Below are 17,105 nucleotides of genomic sequence, written 5' to 3'. Positions count from 1 at the left end.
TTTGACCTTTGACCTTGTCTGCTTGCCACTGGACTGAGTGCAGACATCTCAGGGCAGTTGTGGGTGCAAGGTGGTCTGACTACATAACCATTACATAACCATCGAGCTAGTGTACAGGCACAAAGGCTGAAGCTTGCATCTGGAGGGTGGTGTACGTGGGGTTTACGGCAGACCGCGGAAGTGATTTCTATCAGCACTACGCGCTGTCAGCTACTGCTGCAACAATGTGGATCTCCGTGGTGATCATTTCTGTGGCTTTAGTTGTTTTTCTGTTAAAATATGTAACAAGAAAGAAAGGACCTAATCCGTTTGGTGTTGATACTCGAGAGCCGGTGAAACCGCTGGTCACGGATAAGAAAGAAAAAAATAAAGTTCTCAAGCAAGGTGAGTTTCTGAATCTAGTGCCTATCAACGCGGTTGCCCCGAGTGTAGCTTGCAAAATATTTTACAGCATTACTGCAGAGTGAATATATTGCAGAAAATATCTAATCTTAGATTTTGATGTTGAAGTTATGCTCTAACACAGGGTCTATTTTAAAGGGCACTGTTGTGAATCGATGGTTCTATAGCTACGTTAATTAGCACCCGATTTTCTGCAGCATATTCCCCAGCCGACTACAATTTATGGTTTTTTCAAGTGCAGCAGCTATCATGTCAAATACCAAACTGAGATAGGAAACTGCGTATGCTCCTACTGGGTGAAGCGAACGATTTCAGGTTGCGTTTTTTGCTACGACCGCGGCTCTAGCTCTGTCTGTCGCTCGGTTGGTCCACAAAAAGTGTCCCACCCCCTAGCTGCCATAGTTTTTGCCCCAAGAGGCTGAAATTTGGCATGGACGTAGGTCATGACCGAAGGTAGAGGTGAGTAACCAAAAGAAGAGGTCAGGATGTGTGCGTGTGGATGCACACACACGGATGCATGCGCGTGTGCGGTCGCGGATGTTTGTTATTTGTTTGCTGTTTGTTTGCTTACTGTCACCATGCTCACTGTTGCAAAATCGGCACACCCTGGTCTCTAATAAGAAGTCTCGCTCTTAACTTCCAGGATTTCTAGCCAGCAAGGTGCCGGAGAACCTGGATGCCATTGTGATCGGTAGTGGGATCGGTGGGTTGGGGCTTGCGGTGCTTCTCGCCAAGGTTGGGAAACGAGTTCTGGTCCTGGAGCAACATGACCGCGCCGGTGGCTGCTGCCACACCTTCACGGAGAAAGGCTTCGAGTTTGACGTTGGTGAGCCCGCTGTGGCCGTGCTTTCCACACTGACTTAACACCTCCCATCCCCTTTCCCTTGTTTTAACATCTTCAATTCATCTGCCTACTTTTTAAAAAATCAGTAGCCTATAGCTAGGGCCACCAGTTTGTCTCCACCATGTGGCCTGCAGGGATTTAACTTGTATTTCAATTAATTTTAACATTATTATTAGAATTGTTTATTTCATGCATACACATATAACTTACAGACAGGATTCTTGAATACTAAGTTCGATTTGAATGTGCTATGAAAAATTATGGCGAAAATGAATCGCCTTGGCACCAGAACCTGTGTTATATGTTGATAAAACTCTCATCACACTGACAGCCAAGGATTGCATTTAATTACTAACGCAATCATATACCTTAGAACAAAGGGCTAGACCTACAGGGGGAGCGGTTGATGCAGTCACTTTGCAAACTGAAGACCCTTTATTTTTAGGACTCTTTTTGCACCTGTCTGACCAATAATAATCTTTTTGAACTTTCCCACTACATTGGAACCCCCACTTGTTTTATGATTCCGCTTTACTCGTATGTGCACTGTGCTGACAGAGGCCCCTGTTGGTCTACAGGTATCCACTACATCGGGGACTTGCTTAATCACAAGCCTTTTCGCTGCATGATTGACCAGCTGACCAACGGGCAGCTGCAGTGGGTGCCCCTGGAAAACCCCTTCGACAAGGTGGTGCTGGGCCCCCCCGAGAACAGACGGGTATACCCCATCTACAGCGGCCAGGACCGCTTCCTGAAGGAGCTGAAGAGGTGCTTTCCCGGGGAGGAGAAGGCCATCGACAAGTACATGGAGCTCATCATGGTACTGCTTGCAAAACGCCACAGATCAGATCAGCTGTCCTCTAAACACTGCCGAGTGGGTGACTGTGTTGCATTACTGAGGGAGTCTGAATGGCTTGAAGGCAGAGGACCGGTGTGTGAGGCAGTGATGTGCCCCTGGCAGTTGCTATACTGCCACAATGGAAGCCTATGTTCCGGGTTGTTTTCCATTAGCTTTTCGCTCATGTTGTGCCCCCAACACAATGCAACCGATTGTAGTCTGCTTCTGCCCTACTAAAAAGAACAGTGGAAGGAACTGACGTCTGTCTGTGCTGGTCGTGAAGACTGAGAAGGCAAATGCAGATACACACGCTACCATCACTCAGTAGTGATCACATCTGACCAGGATGGTAACGCAATCTGTGCAGCGTTTTTATTGGACCACATTAAATTTACAGGGAATGTGTCGCCGGCCATTTTGATCCGCCAGCGCTGCCTGTGGACATCGTTGGCAACAGACCTGGTTTTCGGGTGATACGGTAGAAAAACATTCATGCTGGAGCCGGGCCAGCCATGTTCAGCTCCGGCTCGTGTGCTGGCTCGGTCAGTCTGTGCAACAGTCAGACTGTGGGTCGCAGTTCGCTCCCCTTACCGTAGTGCCAGAGAACACCGTTTTCACTGAGTCATGTGCACTGGACTGTTGGCCTTTGCTTCAGTCGTGTGTGTGGGCTGACACTGTGATGTCATCAACACAAGAGGCTATTGGGCAGAGTCGTATTCATTTCTTATCAAGTTGTGCAAATTTATTGCTTTGATTGTTTGGTTACTTGGTGGCTCATTTATCGAAATTGCACAGATGAAAACAAATGCCATCAGCTTTTACGTTATACAGCCTATACAAACACAGTTTCTTACAAATGTTTGATGTGATTTGGTTATGGATGTTGTTTGTTAATAAAGATTGATTTCACATTTAATTGCTACAATAAAAATGTTTGTTTTCACAGATCACGTTTTTTTTAAAGGAGTAACATGGTGGTTGAACGTGACACTTCCCAGTTGTCTTTAGGCAACAACAAAACAAATGTGCATATTTTTTTTATTATTCAGTCATTTCAATGTACTTTAAAACGTATTTTTCTAAGCCTAAATTTCCCACTACAAAAGTTCACCCGAACTGTCTGGGCGTGGTAATGAGAACTGTCAGTTAGCTATGATTGACAGACCGTGCCCCGTTACCATAGCCACCCCCATGATACGTGCTATTTTTGGGAGACTTTTCACAAGCTAGCTAGCTTAGTAGTATATCAAGTATCCATAGATAGCTAAGGTAAGGATGTTGACTTATATCCAATTATAATTTTTGCTATCTAGCTAGCCAAGTTAAGATAAAAGCACAACTATAACGCCCTCACAAAAGCAAACTAGCTAGCTAACGTTATCAATAACATTTCCTTATGAAAGCAAACTACCTAACGTTAGCTAGCTAAATGAATATAACCAGAAATAATCTAATAGTCCTTAAAAGGCACTCTAATTTAAGTGAACCTAACGTTAGTCAAATATTTGCATTGTCTTGCCTGTAAGCCAGCGGCGCAAACTATGGGTCTCGAGTTATCCATGGGTTTACGGGGCGTGAAAAGGAGTGATTACTGTGTTCGTTACGCACCAAATTGACAACTTTCTCAACCGGTTGAAAATAGGACGATAAATTTAAAACGCATATTTCTCCAAAAATACAGAACGGACATATTTAATACTTTACTCATTGTGTTTCTTCAATGCCTCTTGTGCAAATAGCACATAAAACCGAGAAAGTGTGAAAATCACCATGGTACTCCTTTAAGCCAGTAAAGAGGTGCCTGGTGAATTATCAAGATCACAAGCTCGAGTGTCATTCCTTGCATAGTGTGAGGATACAAGTGACATCTGAATGAAAATTGCTGTTGCTAAAACTCCTGCTTCCTTTTTATTCATAATTAATATTAATTGCCAGCATGGCATGGTTAGTAGTGATGGCAGCTCTGACTCAGGTGGGTCTGTGGTGGGCGTGTTTTGCAGAAAGCCGGCCGTGGTGTTTGGTTCCTGGTACTGCTGAAGCTCCTCCCACTTCCCCTGGCCAATTTCCTGGTATACACTGGCCTGGCCAGTCGGCTCTCTCCATTCTTCAGATACGCCTCGCGCAGTCTGACTGAAGTGGTGAACGAGCTGACGGACAACCAGGACCTGAGGGCAGTCTTCTGTTACATGTTCGGCACTTATGGTATGATGTCACATGTTTCAGTCACACTCATTATGTGTTGCTCTACGCGACACTAATAGAATGTAATGTTAAAGTTTTGTTATTACGCTGAGAAGCAAGTCATGAGAAATTTAAATCTCATGTATTATGATGGTTAGGGAATTGGACTGACACAGAGGTTGCTGGTTCTATTCCCAGGTGTGCAGCTGTCATTATGGTCTTGATCAAGGCCTAAAACTAAAATGAAATCCAGTTTTAGCAATAAAAAAGTCACTTTGGATAAAGCCATCTCCTTGGCAAACGCATAGTAATTATATTAGTAGTAATAGTAATAATGATATTAATAGTAATAGTGGTAGTAGTAATAGTTCAGAAAAATAGCAATAGCCATACCAGTCACCATATCTCATGTCCTCCTCTGTGCCTCCCTCTGTGTGTAACAGTATTTGCCGTTTCCAGTCTCATGCTGACGATTGTTGCGTGTTTTCCAGGAAACATCCCGAAGTATGCCAGCTTCTCCATGCACAGTCTCCTGGTGTGCCACTACCTGAACGGTGCCTGGTACCCCAAGGGGGGCGCCAGCGAGATCGCCTACCACATGATCCCCACCATCGAGAAGGCTGGGGGGGCGGTGCTGGTCCGCGCTCCGGTGAACCGCATCCTGTTCAACGAGGCCGGAGAAGCGTACGGTAAAGCGACGGCATCGTTCACGACGGGCTCGTTTGTCCACGACGTGACACTCCGTCCCCCACAGTGTCCCGGGGTCGTAAACTCCCTACGCAGGCGTAGTAACGTTTGCTACTGTATGTCATACCAGAGGACAGCGTCTTGCTGTTTTCTGTTAAAAACATTACAGAGTAATTATGTGGGATGATTTATTTTGACATTTCTCAGCACAATAGATGCTGAGACTGCTCTACCCTCTGTGACGGTTAGAGCAGTCTAATTTCTCTCTCTTTCTCTTTCACTCACTCACTCACACACACACAGAGGGACAGAGAGGATATATTAATTAGCCTTGTAGCCTCAGTGCCTGGTGAGATAGTTCTACCTGTCTGCCATGCCACATATCAGGCTCACTCTCTCTCCGTCTCTCTCTCACACACACACATACACCGTGCGTATAAACACACACACTTTTTGTGTTCTTTGGGTAAGTGTTGTGTATACCATAATGCAATATGCGAGCACTTTCCCTTAAAAATGGGACAAAGGGTGCGACTTCAGCCCTTAAAATGGGGGAAGTAGCTGTGGAGATGACGTTTTACTTTGTTTTTTCCTCTTGGGTTTCAGGCGTAAGTGTGATGAAGGGTCAGGAGGAAGTGCACGTACATGCCCCCAAGGTCATCTCCAACGCTGGGTTCTTCAACACGTACCAGCAGCTGCTACCTAAGGAACTACAGGCTCTTCCTGGTAAGTGCGCCCCCGGCATTCTAACTGGCAGCAGCTAGCACCACGGCCACGGGCAGCAGTTATGGCCTTGCCATGTCTATGGGGTGTGTAACGCTATGGTGTGTAACACTGCAGTGAATAATGCTGCGGTGTGTAATGCTGCAATGAGTAACACTGCAGTGTGTAACGCTGTGGTGTGTAATGTTATGGTGTGTAACACTGCCGTGTGTAGCGCTGTAGTGTGTAACACTGTGCTGTGTAATGTTGCGGTGTGTAATGCTATGGTGTGTAACACTAAGGTATGTAATGTTGCCATGTGTAATGCTGTGCTGTGTAAGCCTATGGTGTGTAACACTGCAATGTGTAACACTGTGGTGTGTAACACTAAGCTGTGTAACGCTGTGCTGTGTAATGCTGTGCTGTGTAAAGCTGCACTGCGTAACGCTATGCCTTGTTGTGGCCTTGCAGCTGTGCAGACGCAGTTGAGTATGATGAAGAATGGACTGGGGGGACTAAGCATATTCCTCGGGCTAAACGGCACCAAGGAGGAGCTGGACCTGAAAGCTGACAACCACTGGATCTTCCCCGAGAACAACCTGGACGAACAGTAAGCACACCCTCTCAGCTCTCCAAAGCAGAAACACACCCTCATTACATCACAGCTCTTTAATACTGCAGGCCTGATCTGGAAAAGCCCATAAATCTTGTGATTTACCTTGTCTGTTTGAATTAATCCTGTCCTTACACTCATTAATTAAAACAGGGGTAGGCAACCCTGGTTTTGGAGCTGAAGAGAGATTCTTTATTTGTGCTCCATCCAAAACTATAACCACATAACTGTTCATTATCAGGCTTAATGAATGCAGATGACCATGTTCTGGAGGAACTCACACCATTCAGGCTCTGAATATCAAGAATCACACCCTTAATGATCCATCGTTCTCTGAAATCAAGCTCAGATGGAACAAAAACATCTCTGACACTCCAGGATTAGTAATGCCTTCCCTTCTATTAGACAAACAAAATGAAGGCATGGGAGAACGCAACTTACAATGCTTGTATTAGGTACACTGGTTCAACTGCTTGTTAACGCAAATTTCTAATCAGCCAATCACGTGGTAGCAACTCAATGCATTTGGGCATGTAGAAATGGTCAGGACAATCTGCTGAAGTTCAAACCAAGCATCAGAGAGGGGAAGAAAGGTGATTTAAGTGACTTTGAATGTGGCATGGTTGTTGGTGCCAGACGGGCTGGTTTGAGTATTTCAGAAACTGCTCATCTACTGGGATTTTCACGCACAAACATATCTAGGGTTTACAAAGAAAAAGAGAAAATATCCAGTGAGCGGCAGTTCTCTGGGCAAAAATGCCTTGTTGATGGCAGAGGTCAGAGGAGAATGGCCAGACTGGTTCGAGCTGATAGAAAGGCAACGGTACCTCAAAGAGCATACGTATACCTAAAAAAGTGGCCGGTGAGTGTATATTCTGAAAGCCATTTACCATGTTGCATTTTATTAAAGCAATTCAGATATAAGGAGATGGGTCCAATCGTTGTCCGAAACCTTGCTGAAACCGCAGTCTGGAAGGTGTGCAGGCCTACTAGAGCCTTATGCAGCGTTAGTGCTGCACAGACAGCACGTATCCATTCCAGTTCCAGTTCCCTGGTATTGAGTAATGTTCCACGTGGAAAAAGAATACACGTGAAGGGTTACTCAGTACCGAATCGCATGCTGTGTCAAACTGTTTTATCAGCTGCATGACGTAAGCAGTGTACCCATCCTATCGTTACCGTCAGTGATAATATGCCATTCACCTCGTAATGCCTGCTGTTACGTATGGTGCGCACCCTTAGAGTCAGCCCCCGAGGTCGGCCATCAGCCAGCTTTCTGTAACGTACACAAACGCATCATTTAAAACAGAGGTGGGCAACAAGGGCCGTACCTGTTTCTGGTTTTCATGCTGCTGGGAAACAGACAGTTTTGTGTATTCTAAGTCCCAGTTTTGTGTATTCTAAGTCCCGGACGAAGGGCCACCCCCATGACCATTATGGATTTGAATGGTCCAATCAGAAGGAAGCACGGCCCCTTATCACCAATCAGAGGCAGTGCTCCCTTTCAACAATAGAATTCCACTATATGCAAATATCAATGTACTGAAAACTGTAAAAAACGAATTACCCACCAATACCTTTTTGAACTTTCTCGCTGAGTTGTTCCCGTAGCTGGCTGCGTAATAAATCTTCCTGTTTTTACTACGAACTTCTGATCTGCTTCTTCCTGGGATAACGGTCATTTTACCTGTTTTTGGTAATATCTTGAATAACCTACAATGCCAGCTTCTGGCCTTAATTATGCAATTATGCCCTAACATTTATGCCATCTGAAATTTTTGCTTCATTCCTCGATAAGCACGTGAATGACAGCCGAAGACTGTTCTTGTGTCCCTATCTGGAACATTTTTCTGTGATCTAATTTACAAGTGAACCAGTGTTGGTCTACACAGTCAATCAGCTCATTTACCAAGGGCAATTGGCGGAAACAAAAACCTGCATGCACACCGGAATTGCCCACCCCTGATTTAAAACCTCCTCAGTCTGCCACCAAAATAAATCTAGGGAAAGTGGCGAATCGCAAACATGCACAACCCATCACCTGCAGAAAACAAATATGCGTTGTTGCGTCTAACAATATCTAACATGGTTTCCTAGTGATTCTATATATGACAGAGTGGCTTAATTTTTATGGTTCTTAAGATAATAAATATCTCCCAAAGCAGTCCAACCTGGAGAAAGTATTGATTATGTGGTTGTATGCTGTTCGCCAAAGAAAAGTTTCAGTTGCTTACCTTCAAAAGGCTTGTGAACTGGCAGGAAGTACATTTTACTGTTTAGTTGAGCTGTAAAATTGTATAGACACATTCGTTAGAAAAATATATAGGTAGGACTATTATAGTATATTGTTAAGATACAGTATGATGCACTGCAGTTTTATGAGCTAAGTTTTATTTTTATAACTTGTGCACCATTAATATTTATGCTTCTTTTTTTACATTCATTGTAATGCCAATCCTGCTACCTGCCAACCAGCCCTTGGTTTCTGACTGGCGGTATAATATTAGAGTATTGTAATCGGAAAGCAAGCGGGCAGCCTAGCCGGCGGGCGGAGTCAGGCCTGCAGATTGGCAGGCTGTTTAACCCTATAATGTCAGAGCGCTCGTATAAAAAAGCGTTTTCAGGCCTGAGCGGCAAGGCTGCCCCGCCCACAGAGCTGAGAGCATTAAGGCCTTCCTCCATTACAGGGTAGAGGCCTATATGAATGGAAACAGGGAGGAGTCGGCCAAGAAGGTACCCTTGCTATTCGTCGCTTCGCCCTCAGCCAAAGACCCGACGTGGGAGGAAAGACAGCCAGGTGAACCTATGAGACCCATGTCTCCATCACTACATCCAATACAGGGCTGTGAAACACAAGTCCTGGACGGTCAGTGTGCCGGTTCTCTGCAATAGACTTTCAATTCGAAAAGCAATTAGGTCTTGGATACAAGGCGTGTCCTTTACCCAATCAGACACCTAAACAGAACAGATGGGCTGAAACCAGCAGACCCTGTAGCCCTGCAAGACTTGGCCCAATTTGTTTCTCTTGTGTTTCCTGAGCTGTGCCAATAGTATTTTAGAAGCAAGCTGCAGACCCTGCCAGTGTTTTCACTCTTCGGTTCGAGACCGGAGATACGGTGGGTAGAATGAGCCACGGTGTGACACTCTGTTCTCTTCTCTAGGGAAGTCCACTCTGAGCCTGGTCACCTTCGCCAGTTATGAGTGGTTTGAGGAGTGGAAGGACGGGAAGGTGACCAACCGGGGCATGGACTACAAACAGCTGAAGGAGGCCTTCATCAACACTGTCGTCGACATGGTGGTCCAGATCTTCCCCTGCATAAAGGACAGGGTTAGAAATTCCCCAATACCTTACAGTACTGAGTCTGACCAGACTGAATGTAACCTAATGCCACTATAAATGAAACTGACCAGACTGAATATAACCTAATGACACTATGAATCCTACCAGACTGAATATAACTTCATGGCACTATGAATATGACCAGACTGAATCTAACCATATGACACTGAATCTGACCAGGCTGAATATAACCTAATGGCACTATGAATCTGACCAGGCTGAATATAACCTTATGGCACTATGAATATGACTGGACTGTATATAACCTTATAGCACTATGAATCTGACCAGACTGAATGTAAATCAATGACACTATGAATCCAGCCAGTCTCGATGCCATGCCCCTCCTGCTCTTTTCCAGATTGAGTACATCGACGCCGGGACTCCCATAACGAACCAGCACTACATCGGCGCTCCGCGCGGGGAAATCTACGGCTGCGACCACAGCACGGTTCGCTTCAGCCCCGCTGTCAGCGCCACCATCCGGCCCCAGACTCCGCTGAAGAACCTCTACCTTACAGGTGAGTGTGCGTTCTCTAACTGTCAGGTGAGTGTGAGGTGTGTCTCCTAGCTAGTGATCACTAGAACTAACAGTGAGCTTCTTAGCAGCAAGGTTAATTTCGGAAGACAGTTATTGAAAATACCAGGTTGTCCCTTCCGATGTGCGTTTGAATTGTTTGAAAGCTCACCTTCGCGTGAGCAATTAGTCACACATTCTCCCATCCTTGTGTGTGTGTGTTGTGCGTGTTCCTGGGTGTGTGTGTGCACATGTGCGTGTGCCTGGCGCAGGTCAGGACGTCTTCGCGTGCGGTTTCGCGGGGGCGCTGGCTGGAGCCCTCACCTGCGGCTCAGTTCTCCTCCATCGGAACCTGCACCTCGACGCCATCGCCCTGGCCAAGAGCCTCCACAGCATCAATGACAAGAAGAAGCTGTAGTCTGAAATAATTTAAAAATTAATTATTTCCATTTTTATTAAATAAGTGAATGCAATTCACTTATAGTTATCGGTTTGGATAAGCACACATACCATATAATGAAATATTAATCATGAAAAAAAATTGTTTTAAGCAGGTGTGCTCAAACTTTTGACTTGAAAGTATTTCATAATATAGCCCAGTGCAGTGCAAGTGATATTTTAGAATCAGCTCAAATTATACAATTTTGCCAGATCACTTTAACAGTCAAAACTAGAATTATGAAGAAAGGCTTGTGTGTGCGTGCAAAGCGAAGTGCTGCGAAAGCATGTGAACTAAGCGTTACACTGACTATTGTGGTACTCAAAATATTTTCCTAAGGTTGGGAGGTCTGCACTAATGGCAGTTACATTCAGCACTTATTTTTTAATCTATAACAAGAGAGCAAACAAGTTATAAATTGGATTCAAATTTATATCTATATATTTTGTATACATTTTTTAATAAGAACCATAAATGTTATTTGTAGGTAATGGCACAGGTAATGCATGTACTTTTTGTGTTTCCCTTATGCATAGGGCCTGGAAATACAGCCTAAAATTGTTTTTGCAATTTTTATAAATTCTGTGTGGTAATGGTCACTATATACATCAAACAATGCTCTATTAAAGTCAGGAGGATGTCCAGTCTATAATGGATAAAGGCATTACAAATTAGACAAATTAGATGGTTCACTTGTAGCTTAAATATAAAAGTATTTTACCTCGGACCACCTCATTTCCTCTTCAATGGGCAGAGTCATTCTGAGCATTGCTGTATATATTCCAACAACATGCAAGCTATTAGAACAGATACAACCGGACAAATAAAAAGTAGGCCTACTGCATCAAAAATAACCCAAAAAATTGTTATTGTAGCAAATCTGATGGCAATCGATATCGCCCAGCCCTACCTATGCACATTTCTAGAAGGGGCCTTGCAGAGCTTTAATACAGTCAATGTGTTACTCATCAGCTGACGGCTTATTGGTTGATGGGAAGGGAGGAGCCAATGAGTGGCAGTTTGGTAAATCTGTAGATTTGTACCCGAATGTGTCATGTGGTCAGATCATCATGCCGTGATCTATGTGCCCAATCCTGTGTGCCCATATACTGTACCTGATTTTGGCTTCTGTAATTTGTGTAAGCTTTACTGTGAGTCTTGGAGGAATGTAACATAGAACATTTTATTTTAGACCTGAATTGTTTTTTGGATATACCAAAGGAGAACCTGAACAAACAAAATTTCTATCAAACCTTGCTTTTGATACTTGTTTGCATTGATAATTTGTGAATTCAGTCATGGATGATTGCAAACCTCATTCATTGCTTTGTCTTTGTGGGAACCAAAGTTGATGTACATTGTAATAGGGTTAAAGGCTTTTAGTTTGAATGGATATCTGTGGTGCTTGACCTTATTTTCTTTAAATACCTTTCAAGTAACTTCCTCATTACTATTAAACACTACATAAAACATTGCTGTGGGTTTTTTAATCAGTGTAAAAACTTTAGTGGAGGTTTTGGTGCAACACTGGATAGTCCTTTCAATGCCTCTCCTCTTCCTTAGATTTCCTGGTAAATGTGCCACTAGCATTCTGTTTTTATTCATTCATGTGGTCAAAATGGTGTGTTTCATGAATCGCAAGAAAGAGGTTTGTGTAAATGGCTGCATTATGTGTAATTTGGGATAGTAATGTGGTGTGGTGTAGACCTATATAACTTTCTATTTTAAAAATTATTTTCTTTATTGTTATTGGCTAGATAAGAATGTTTTCTGTAAGTGTGCAATACCATAGCTACTCCACCGTCTCATCCCCATTTAAATCAGACTTCTGTTTAGAGAATGGTTTTCCCGTGCATAGTTGGGTGTTAAATACAGAGACTGTTAAATACAGTGATGGCTAAAATGGATTCTCAATTTTAAATTTACCATTGCATTATATTTTCCCAGCTTGAGCCTACAGTTAGATAGGTATCAAAACAATATCAAGCAATTGAAGTGTCACATTTTTAATGAGGTGACTCAAGAAAAAGAAAAAAAGAGCGTGGGAACAGAACGGTTTGCACGCATATAGCACGTGAAAGTGACGTCCTGACTCATGCAACCCCCCTGTCAGATAGGATGGAAATTGAGATAAATTTGATTAGCTGAGCCCTTTGCAACGGTATGGCAACGGTACATGCGCATCCTCAATGACCATCTTGAGGAACTCTCATCTTGCTTAAAATAAGAAGTTTGAGCTTCACATTTCACATGTAAATGGCGAGCAAAACCCAGCTTGAGATTAATGACAGCGCTTTCTACCCAGGTATTATTTTCATTTCATTTCAATTATTGGCAATGTGAATATACACAATATGATCACGTTACACAATTCCGCATATTAGTAGGCTATAAATAAGTGCCTTGTTACAATAGGTTTTGCCTACAGTAGCAAATCTGGTCAATGCAGGCCAGTTTAGCTACTGTTGCTGAAATATAGCTAATTATGATTTGGAAATGTATGGATAGGCGAAGTTATCTAGTCTAAGTGGATCTTGGTCTGCAATGAGAACAATAGTAACTGTAACATGTTTCAGATAATGTACTTTACATTACTGACAATGTTAAACCTAAAAATTGTTCAGTCAAAATATAGACTTGTTTACCACACAATTTTAGTACGGCATTAACTAGCTAGTAGCATACTGCCTGGAAATATTATCTAGCTTGTTCAGCTAACAAAAGCCTATCTTGTGTTCCATTCAGTAGTTGGCCTACCAAAAATGAGCTTGATGACTGCATAGAGACTAGGCGTTGGCCAGCTACCCATTATAACGTTAACTTCTCCGTCCTGAAACAGTTTTTCTGAAGCAAGCAAGAAATGTAAGTTTTAAGTTTGAGACCGAAATGCCGTATTTTGATAGATCGGTGCTGTTTAACAGCTGCCAGCTTCCTAGTTGCCATACATTGTTAAAGTGTCCTGTGCAAATGGTGGTTGAAACGGAAAATCGCTTTGGCGGGTACCTAGCCAAGCACTGAGACCTGTTCCATGCCTTGCGTCATTTTTCGATGCAGTTGGGAAAATATGGACGTCCACAGCTGCACTGGTATCGGTGATTATGAAATATTGGTTGAAATCGGAGAGGGCGCCTATGGCAAAGTGTACAAAGCCAGAGAGACGAAGGACAAGCAACGCCTCGTCGCACTGAAGAAGCTGAATATACCAAACGACCCGGAGAGCGGCATACCTGCGTTCATGATCCGGGAGGTGGCGCTGTTGCGAAAAACTGAGTGCTTCAACCACCCAAATATTGTGAAGTAAGCCGCTGTCTACCCCTGTCTAGTCCTGTGTAGACTACAGCATCTGCTGATCTGATACTCACTACTAAGTTAATTGATTATGCTTTCATGACCCCATGAAGTATTCAGTGAGGTGTAACGCTATTTATATGCAAACGCTAACTGTGCTAACAGGCCATGCAAATATATCATGCAAGAACTCTGTTGTTCGCTTTCGGTAGGTTACTAAACGTATCGGCCGGACTACGGAATCGAACCTTGGACTTAACGTTGGTTTTTGAGTACATCGATCAAGACTTGACAACGTTCCTTGCGTCAGCCCCACCGAGCGGATTGAGTCTGGAAAAAATTAAAGTGAGTCTTCCCTCTAATCTAAACCCAGCTTGGCTCGAATGTACTGCAGCTGTCTACTCAACGCTGAATAGAACCTTACTAATTCATGAGCTGGCAGTCCCCATTTAGAACATTTTACACCCTACATTACAGTATATAACCTGTATTTTGACAAAATTTTAACTTGACCAGGGTTTCCTATGCTTTGTGGGCCAGTGGATGTTGCTTTGTATCATCTAATTATATGTTACCTGTATAGATATTCAATCAGTGACCGTGTGCTGCTTCCTGCAGGATATGATGCGTCAGCTGTTGACCGGGCTGGATTTTCTCCACACCAACATGCTGGTGCACCGCGACCTGAAGCCGGACAACGTGCTGGTCAGCAGCCGAGGGGAGGTGAAGATCGCCGATTTTGGGCTGGCCCGAATCTACAGCCATCAGATAGCTCTCACGCCCTGTGTAAGTTCACAACTGTTTCTAACTGTAGTATTATACCAAGCTTTCACGTGTCATTAGTAATCCCATGCATTCTGTTCACTTTCACCATGTAAGTGCTTATTTTATTAACAGTTACAAAGCTAAGGGAAGGGCTTGCTTGTTTTTAGTTTGGTATGGTCTTGCTTACAACAAAAATTAGTGGAGCTTAAGTTTAGTGGGTGTTTGTGTGTGCATTGCATGTATACCCAGGTGGGTCTAAATGCTGTATGTGTGTGCGTGTGCATGTGTGCATGCGTGCGTGTGTGTGTGTGTGTGCGTGCACGCAGGTGGCGACGCTGTGGTACAGGGCCCCAGAGGTGCTCCTGCACTCTGTGTACATGCCCTCTGTGGACATGTGGAGCGCAGGCTGCATCTTCGCTGAGCTCTTCCTCCTCAGGTAGGTACGGGCCACCGCACACACACCAGCACTGCTGAGGCACGCTGGCCCATGATCACTGTAGGGCAAAGGGCGCCATCTAGTGAAAGCACCCGGAACTGCAGCCAGGCAACTGTTAAAAGCTCTTTAGCAGACTAGCATTCCTTACCATGGCCTTGTGTGGTTCACAACAATACAGGAACAGTATCAGGACATTGTGGTACCTGAACTGGCCCCTGCCATGTGTTTAGTAGCTGAATAGAATAGAATAGAAATGGAAAAACTTTGTTGTGAATTAAATTTACATGAAATAGAAAGTGTCATGAGACTGGCTCGCATGGTAAAATAATGATAACATACATGGACACATCTGTTGATTATACAGTAGCACCTGTAAGCGGCATGAGTCCAACATGCCCTTGTTAAAGACTAACATGAGAGATAATAGCTGTGTTTTTGTGAGATAGCGTTTTCTCCCGCTCCCACGCAGGCCCTTGTTCCGCGAGTTCTCCGAGGCGCGGCTGCTGCAGAATATCTTTGAGTGAGTATCGGCCCGTGCCCGCCCCCCACCCCGCGACGCTCGGCCGCTGCAGGTCCCCGTAATCTTCTTATCTCGTGTCTTTCAGGGTCATCGGCCTGCCCGAGGAGGAGGACTGGCCAGCAGAGAGCCCCCTGCCGTACTCCTCATCCTGGGGAACAGGCGCGCGGTCCACCCAGCTGCTCCCAAACCTGAGCCTGCAGGAGAACGACCTACTGACCGTAGGCTGAGATAGTTACACTTTAAACATTTCTGACTCGCCGCATGTACGTATGTATGATCCATATATATCGCGGTTTGCAGCGAAGTGTACTTTTGTAAATTTCGCTTTTTCTTGTCGGAACGTCTGGCTTGCGTTTTGACCGGTTTGACCGGTCTGGGAGGAAGGGCGAGTTGACGTTCTCCTTTTGTGTTTCCCGCAGCAGTGTCTGGCGTTCAACCCCGCCAAGCGGATCTCAGCCTCCAGGGCGCTGGCCCACTCTTTCCTGACTGGACCCTGAAGGGGGGCGGAGCCTGAGGCGGAAGTCTGGGGGTTCGGTGCCCCGGTCTGGGCCAAGCTCTACAGAATACGTTTTTCTGCTGAAATTGAACTTTGATTTCCCAGCTGACTGAATACCCATTATTGAGCGGGTGCTGATTTTCCCAGTTCCTTTGGATTCCTTGTGTCGTAAGGTGCATCTTATAATGTGAAATGAGAGAGCCCGAAACCGCACGGCGAAAATAGCGGTATCCTGGGAGAGGAACAGCTGACTGAGTCTGAGCCATCATGCATAACAAATGCTCAGTGTCCATTTCCTTCTCATTTGTAGAATTTGTAGTTCTTGACATCTGAAAGAAAATTATTCAAATTGCACCAACCCCCCCCCCCCCCCGTCCCCCCACCCCCACTTGCAGATATTCATACAGTAACGATGCGCTGCTTTAAGATATCACCTCAGGTATTATTAACCAGACGGACGGACATTGTAATAATGACGTCAAATTCCACGCTGCTGCAGGTTGTGACCATTACAAAATATTCATGAAATTAATGTTTTTTATTCACCAGCACATTGTGTTTTGAGTGCATGGTGTGTGTTTGTGGTGACTGCTAAGGGGTTTGTACTGTTCATATCTGTCTTGTATTGTTGTTGGATGGGCTTTTAATAAAAGAAACAAAACAAAAAATGCGTTTTTACAATGAAGCACTTTTTGTTGTGTAATTCGGCTACTAATATAAATCGTCTTTATACCTATTTTCATATACGGTTATGTAAACGCGTATGTATGAAAATATTTTGAAATACCTTATTTTATTTACATTTTACACAATTGCGCGAGCAGCTCTGGTTTGTTGGAGAGTTGGTTTTAAAGGCTGTTGCACGGGGCACTCAACAGTGTTTTTGAATAAAATAAAGGATGCGTTTTGCATGTTTGTTCACGTATCGCTTCGTGTTCTGTTTGTGTACCTGGATGGTTTGATTGGCTTGCACCGTGACCTATGCAGTTCACGCAAGGATGCACAGAGCAAGCCATTGGAGTGTTGGATTTCCATCT

The 17,105-nt window shown here is 44.2% G+C and overlaps 2 protein-coding genes across 5 annotated transcripts; both read left to right on the top strand.

The window, feature by feature from the left end:
* Nucleotides 1-81: 81 nt before the first annotated feature.
* LOC118217066 (all-trans-retinol 13,14-reductase-like) lies at nt 82-10,670 on the top strand. The gene is made up of 11 exons (XM_035398855.1): nt 82-384; nt 1,046-1,228; nt 1,825-2,066; nt 4,085-4,286; nt 4,757-4,954; nt 5,559-5,678; nt 6,126-6,264; nt 8,955-9,064; nt 9,429-9,595; nt 9,969-10,128; nt 10,397-10,670. Exons 1-11 carry the CDS (start codon nt 225-227, stop codon nt 10,540-10,542), a joined length of 1,827 nt encoding a protein of 608 aa, XP_035254746.1. The 5' UTR covers nt 82-224; the 3' UTR covers nt 10,543-10,670.
* Nucleotides 10,671-12,701: 2,031 nt separating this feature from the next.
* Nucleotides 12,702-16,435, top strand: cdk21 (cyclin-dependent kinase 21). 4 transcript variants are annotated; one of them, XM_035398857.1, is made up of 9 exons: nt 12,702-12,868; nt 13,309-13,425; nt 13,618-13,860; nt 14,064-14,196; nt 14,470-14,637; nt 14,943-15,052; nt 15,522-15,572; nt 15,658-15,790; nt 15,992-16,435. In XM_035398857.1, the coding sequence occupies exons 3-9, from the start codon at nt 13,628-13,630 to the stop codon at nt 16,067-16,069; spliced, it is 906 nt and encodes a 301-aa protein (XP_035254748.1). In that variant the 5' UTR covers nt 12,702-12,868; nt 13,309-13,425; nt 13,618-13,627; the 3' UTR covers nt 16,070-16,435. The 4 variants fall into 4 exon arrangements, with proteins under 4 accessions (XP_035254748.1, XP_035254749.1, XP_035254751.1 ...); XM_035398858.1 differs by lacking the exon at nt 12,702-12,868 and having other exon boundaries at nt 12,922-13,425; nt 15,995-16,435; XM_035398860.1 differs by lacking the exons at nt 12,702-12,868; nt 15,658-15,790 and having other exon boundaries at nt 12,923-13,425; nt 15,995-16,435.
* The last annotated feature ends 670 nt before the right edge of the window (nt 16,436-17,105 follow it).

This window comes from Anguilla anguilla, chromosome 17 (assembly GCF_013347855.1).
Source record: "Anguilla anguilla isolate fAngAng1 chromosome 17, fAngAng1.pri, whole genome shotgun sequence".
NCBI lineage: Eukaryota > Metazoa > Chordata > Actinopteri > Anguilliformes > Anguillidae > Anguilla > Anguilla anguilla.
This window is presented reverse-complemented; position numbering and strand designations above follow the sequence as displayed.